The 6,642-nt window shown below is 35.5% G+C and overlaps 1 protein-coding gene across 5 annotated transcripts; it reads left to right on the plus strand.

Annotated features, from left to right (window-relative positions):
- The first annotated feature begins 516 nt into the window (after positions 1 to 516).
- Positions 517 to 5,632, plus strand: LOC112715201 (ubiquinone biosynthesis protein COQ4 homolog, mitochondrial). Of its 5 annotated transcripts, none has more exons than XM_072204634.1 (5): positions 550 to 994; positions 1,715 to 1,770; positions 2,043 to 2,242; positions 3,746 to 3,962; positions 4,859 to 5,632. In XM_072204634.1, exons 4-5 carry the CDS (start codon positions 3,780 to 3,782, stop codon positions 5,348 to 5,350), a joined length of 675 nt encoding a protein of 224 aa, XP_072060735.1. In that variant the 5' UTR covers positions 550 to 994; positions 1,715 to 1,770; positions 2,043 to 2,242; positions 3,746 to 3,779; the 3' UTR covers positions 5,351 to 5,632. The 5 variants fall into 5 exon arrangements, with proteins under 5 accessions (XP_025622753.1, XP_072060735.1, XP_025622754.1 ...); XM_025766969.3 differs by having other exon boundaries at positions 560 to 994; positions 2,043 to 2,247; XM_029289604.2 differs by lacking the exon at positions 2,043 to 2,242 and having other exon boundaries at positions 560 to 994.
- Positions 5,633 to 6,642: the final 1,010 nt, after the last annotated feature.

Genomic DNA, 6,642 nt, shown 5'->3' on the forward strand with positions numbered 1-6,642 from the left:
AGGAGCTAGGTCAGATTTTTTTATTGAGTTTAACAGACCCTATTTAACGGAAGGATCTAAATATCTGATTTTTTAAGAGGTTAGAGACCTAAATATATTTTCCAATCTTCAAAGATAAAAATATCTGCGCGACAAAAGGTAATTTAGTATAAAATTTTCACTTTAAATAGAATAAAAAAAAGACTTACACTTTAATAATATAATATAAGAAAACATAATTTCATACATTTTTAGTAATTAAATCTATAGCTTACAACTAATAAAAATATAATTTATCATATTTTTTAAATTATTTTTATTTTACTTCTTAAATTTTATTTGTGTTGATTTTGAAAATTGAACTGGATCGGTGGTTAAACTAATCGAACCGTGAACCGATAATATTAACCGTCTAATTAATCATGTAAAACCGTTAATTAAAAACCACTAGTAAATTATTGAACCGGTCAAAAACCGATCGGTCGGATTAAAATCGGAACCAGCCGGTTTAAGTAAAACTACGTCGTTTTGAACTTTACCAAAATTTTTCTTTATTTACGCACGCGTGACCTTCCTTCCCCTTCCCTTCAGTCTTCATTCCAAACACCTAACCTAACAGCGTCTCCCCAAATCAGAAAAGGAAGTTGAAACAGGACTGCCGCAAGGACTGCCGCCGTCCGTCTCGCTCAGGCGCTACCATCGTCGTCTGGTCGTCCATGCTTCTTCCTCGAGCTCGGCGCGCCAGTTCCTGGTCTTCATCTTCTCCGTCGCACTCCTACCGCCGTCCGTCGCGCACTCAGGCACCACCATCTTCGTCTGGTCGTCGTGCTCGAAGTCCCCAACCCACCAATTGCAGCTTTGAGTCTGCTCTTCGTTTGCTCAGCCGTAGGTTCTTCCAACCCACCACCGTCTTCTGAGTCGTGCTCGTTGCCTGGCCTCCGTCTCCGTCGCGCTTCTACCCCTCTGCTCAGACTGCTCAAAAGCTCAACCAAGAAAAAAACCATAGACTTCGAAGGTCAGTTCACTGCTAACTTCTGCATTTTTTATTTATGCCCTGTTCAATGATTATTTTGTTCCGTTGTGTTGCTGTTTTGTGTGTTCTTTATTTTTTATTGACATGCATCTGAGTGATATCACCACTGTAAGTTATCTTAAGTACTTTCCCTTTCTCTAGTTCATAGTATCTTGCAATTGCATCTGTTTGTAGAATGCGGGGTAGCTAACAACAACAAAGCTTCAAACCAGAATAATGTAATACTGTCTTGTAATGTGAACAATAATTCTGACTCTAAGATGGTCACAATCAAATTTTATGCACAAAAAACATAATGTGACACTGTAATGCATAATTTAAATTGCACATATTGTTTGTGCCATAAATCATAATTTTTTAATACATTTCAGGCTGATGTAGAAGAAATTGTGCTTAGATTGTGATTGATAGAAGAAGAAAATATGAACTTATAACTGATTGAATATGAATCTAAATTCAATGAATTTTCACTTAAGTAGTTCTTATGTTTATCATTTAAAATTTTAAATGCAATGAATTGTTGATTTATTATTTCATTTAGATCATTGAATTGTTCTAAAAATTTTTGTTTCGTCCTTGAGCCATTGTGCTTGTTTTCATGGGATCAGAATTTTTTGGTCTTCTTATTTTTTGATTGCGTCTATAGGTCCTAATGGTTATATTTGGTGGCTGAAAAGTTTGTCTCCGCTTTGTATGTTGCAGTATTGAAAGCTAATTCAGTTGAAAAAGTTGAATCTGAGATTCTTCGGTTTGTTGAGGTAGTTAAGAACAATATTGTAGTTTATGTATGATTATTTATTATTTTATTATAAAATAATTTTCTAGTGGAGCAATGATTAGACCAGTTAGACCAATAAACTAGTAACTAGAGTCTAGAGTGGTTCGATATCACTAAACTATTAACAAAAATATTGAAATCTCAAGTTAATAAATTAATGAGAAAACCCCCAAAATACCCCTATGACTACCACACTGGCACACCCCATTCTCCATTCACTACTCCAAACCCCCTGATCTTCTTCTCCCACAGCCCCGGTGTGTGTCTGTGTCAAACACCCGAACAGCAGCCGACTTCTTTGTCCAACATCACTCCCATCTGCTCACTGAGGCCGCTGCTTTGTGTTCTCTCTCCACCGTCGCTGTAGCTATGTCTCTCCAGCGAGGCTGCAACCTGTGACCTTGTCGCCGATCTGCTCTCCTCTGGTGTTACGTGCCTCTCTCTCGCTGCCGGTCAGGTCTCTTCACCGATCTCCTCTCATCTTCTTTTGTGTGCCTTTCTCGATATCTTGATTTCTGTTAAGAATATGGATTAGTTCAATTTTCAAATTTCTATTTTATTAGATTAGTTTTGGTTTTGCCTCTCTTATGAGGTGAAATTACAGTGTGTGCTTAAGCTTGATTAAATTCAGCCGGAGCAATAGAGCCTTAATTTGCTTGTGTATAATTAAACCTTGTTATTTTATGAAAGAATGAAACATTCTGGAGTCTTAATTTGCTTGTTTTGCTTGTCATTTGAATTGTCAATATTTAAAGAAAATTGTTAAGTCTTACTACATTTTTCTCCATATTTGGGCAATATAATCAACATAAACATAATACATAAGGGGAATATGGATGGATCAGTTTGGCCCTTGATTTGCTATTGTTATGTGATTTGGTGTTTTGATGAATTCAACTACTGATTTGTAATTTTTGCTTTTGAACTTTGATTTGCAATTGTTGCATCTGATTCAATAGCAAATTTCTTACTTGATTTTCTAGCAATGATACAAAGGAAAAACTATTTGCATTTCTCACATACTCTTCCAACAAAGATCACACCATTTACTCTATTGAAAGTAAAATGTTTCTCCTTTTTCAGCTTGAAGGACTCTTCTTATATAGGAAAAAAGGTTTACATATTTGGAAGAATGTTATATCCTTGTTATTGGTAATGTTAATGACTGAGAAAGAAGGTTATACTGTTTTTGCACCCTTCTTCCCTTCAAGTAGGAAACATGTAATGAAAGAATTTGAAATAATTAGTATATTAAGAAAGACAGAATTATGACAGTTGTTCAGCTCTACTTCCTTTATATAGGCACACGACTGACTTGGTTTACTATTGTTATGTGATCTGATATTTCTGATTATTATTGCATCTGAATGTAATGGTATTTCTGCCCTTCTATATTCGCTGCATCACATTCTCTACTCTGACTGTCAGCCACCTTCAACTTTAATGCAGAAAAATATAACTCATTTTATAGTCAAATACAATTCACTTACAACTACTTGTTTGTGGTTCAATTCATTAACTCTCAAAGGACCTGTATAATGCTTTTAGGCAGAGATATTAAAGAAAAGTCTTTGTTCAAAGTTAAATTGCAATGACTGACACCACCTATTGCTACTGTGAATTCAAACCAAAAAATTATAACAATTACAGGCACATGAAAGCATGGATTAGGGTACATGGAATTAATGTGAATTGAATTTTCTGACAATGAATAATGTGAGAGTTGAAATTGTTCACAGCAGCCACTGTAGATTAATTACAGGCACATGAATTGTACCAGATAGACTTTTGAATTGTACAAATTCTTTATGATAGACATCGGTGTGCTCCGTTTTGAGGGGCTGCATAGCATTATATAGCTAATCACTCAAGTCAGATTCACTGTTTAATATTGTACAAACTGAAACAATGAGGTGGATTATGATTTATGAGGCTAAAATCTGTTTTGTTGTTAGGCTTTGCTGGTTGCAAAGTGTAGTTGCACTTGCAATGATAGGAGGTAGTCGTGTCAGGCTTAACACATGGCAGCAGACTGCTGTTGCAGTCGGTTCGGCTGTTGGTGCATTGTTAGACCCACGAAGGGCAGATCTGATTGCAGCTTTGGGGGAGACAACTGGGAAGCCTGCTTTTGAGAGAGTTCTTGAAAGGATGAGGCAGAGTACAGAGGGAAGAGTAAGTTTGTTTTTGTATTTGGTTATTGTATTGGTTAAAACTTATTTATGATGTTCTTGTTTTAGTGGAACTAGTCTGTAACAATCCACCAAAGTATTTATGATATAAGTTAGATATAACGAAGTTACTAACAACCAAACAAGTCAAATCTCAGTGGAGCAGAAACTACCCAAGTCTTAATTACAAGGAAACCAAGAGAATAGTAGATATTGTGTTCTAGCTCAAAGGATGAAATAAAGAAAATCCGAAACCAATGGAACAGTACTGTAATTTCTAAATTGGTAGTAGGGGAAAAAAGTAGAAAAAAGTACTAGTATCACCACTCTCCACTGCTGAACCACACCTGCAAATGGTAGAGCAATTACTCTCCATTCTAAGAAAGGAAAAAGGAGAATAATCCAAAATTGGACCTTAGAATCATACTAGACATGATTTCGTTCCTTTGTCATTCTCTTTTTATATCAGCTGATTACAAATTCTTTCAGACGAAACTTTGTCTGCCCAAATTCATAATTTCTGCACTCTCTTCCACGTGTCCAGCCTTGCTAACCAATTCCTCATTTCTTCCAGCTCCATTATCTCTTGAATTTACCTCAGTACTCTTTGGTTTCATAACATAGTCCTCGTCAAATTGAATGAAAGTGGATTGTCCGTTATTTAAATGCCATGAAGTTATGGTACCAAAGTGAGTCACTAGAAAGTTGAATGGAATGGTTAAAAATTTTTTTCGGAGTTGCCAAAAATCTTTGAAAATTTTACAGAAATAAATATATAAATAATATAAGATGTTTGGCAATTCATCCTTGGCCCCACTGCATTTGGAAGAACATATATATATATATATATATATCAACAGCAAGGACTAATCCATGCTTTTTGATGATCTTGTTTGATAGGCAGTGCTGTTAGAGCGCCCTCGTGTTATATCTGCAAATGTAGGACATGCTTGGGACCTACCACCAAACACATTTGGAGCTGCCTATGCTAGATTTATGGGATCCAGGAACTTTTCACCTGATGATAGACCTCCCGTGCGGTTTATGGAAACAGATGAACTGGCCTATGTAGCCATGCGGGCTCGAGAAGTGCATGACTTTTGGCATACTCTTTTTGACCTTCCTACTAACTTGATTGGGGAGTCAGCACTGAAGGTAATTGAGTTTGAGCAGATGTACCTTCCCATGTGCATGCTGTCTGTCATAGGGGGTACAGCAAGATTCAACCCAAAACAGAGAAATTTATTTTATCAACACTACTTGCCCTGGGCCATTCGTGCTGGCATGCAGTGCACTGATCTTATGTGTGTATATTATGAGCGCCATTTTGATGAAGATTTGGAAGAGCTCCGGAGAAAATTGGGCATTTTTCCTGCTCCTGCTGCTCCTTAACTTTCATACTCGGACCTGAATAACAACTGCATTCTGTTTTCTGGGTGATAGCAGTGAACTTGATTCAAGTAACGGAAAACATTCTGAATGAAATTTAGTGATATAAGCTTTGCCTCTGATATTTAGTCAGTGAGCTTTGTATAGGTTAGTTGTTGTCAATGAATTGGTAATGGTACCCTTGTATACCATAATCAATAAAACTGACCTAAAATCATATATATATTTTGGACCTACACTGGTTTTTAATTTATCCTATTATGTAAATGGTTCATTGGTTCTTCACTCTATTTGACTGTAGCTGCTAGATTACCATATCATACCATCAATGGAAAACATTGCATTTGGGTATGAAATTTGTGGGAAGGTTTATACAAGGGATTCAAATCCTTGATCTGAGTGAATTGATTGCATATATCTGGTTTTGAGCTATCAGGGATGTACTTTTTGTTTTGACCTTAACAAAAGTCATATATATTATTTTTCTATACAGTAAATAGTTATTTTCTATGTATATATTTTATCTATAATTTTCAAATTAGAATTCTTATCTCTTATCAGATTTATGTCTTTTAAAAAATAACTTGTGTTTTCACTCTTAAATATGTGATATCACAATAAATATAAAAAGATTCAAACTTTTCTTTCTATTTTACGTGTAGATATATACTACACGGCTACACACCATATAACAACGGAATACAAAAGGATTCATTTTCTTTTTCTCATGAATATATAATTGTCTGAAAAATATACACTTGTCAAATAGAGTAACCTTCCAATCAATTTCTTATAACTTGTGATGTCTTCTAACTTCTAAGGAGTGTTATCTTTCTTTGATAACTTTGTAGTTTGGAGTGCTAATTGATTTGCTGTTCAAAAATCTAAAATCCTTAGCAATGTCCTATTTCTTCTGGCACAAATCAATTCCTTGGTTTGATTGTGTCATTTCCATTCCTCAAAAGTATTTAAAGTCATCCAAGTCCTTTACATATACTAGGATTGTTGTAAATCCTTAAGCCTTAGTGCGCAATCAACTCTTTTTGTATCTATCAGTGTTTCCATGAGCATTGAATTTCACGCTGAGTATCTATGTACAAATATTGTTCTGTTTTAATGTGCTGACCTCATTGTAGATTGTTGTATCGGAAAGAGGGTATATCAGCTCCTTTATAACTCTTATGCTCTGGATTTGATGTGATTGCCAAGGTTACCATGTTTACGGTTCTAGTTGTCCTATGATTAGTTACTGATAAGGAGAAATTGGACTGATTTGCATGAGACACTAACTAAAT

Source organism: Arachis hypogaea, chromosome 10 (assembly GCF_003086295.3).
Source record: "Arachis hypogaea cultivar Tifrunner chromosome 10, arahy.Tifrunner.gnm2.J5K5, whole genome shotgun sequence".
Lineage (NCBI taxonomy): Eukaryota > Viridiplantae > Streptophyta > Magnoliopsida > Fabales > Fabaceae > Arachis > Arachis hypogaea.

Bases quoted from the DNA above. Each gene is read 5' to 3' on its own strand.
- LOC112715201 (XM_025766968.3), top strand. From the start codon at position 3,780: ATGATAGGAGGTAGTCGTGTCAGGCTTAACACATGGCAGCAGACTGCT. The intron at 3,963-4,858 runs GTAAGTTTGTTT...CTTGTTTGATAG, and splicing joins GGCAGAGTACAGAGGGAAGA to GCAGTGCTGTTAGAGCGCCC.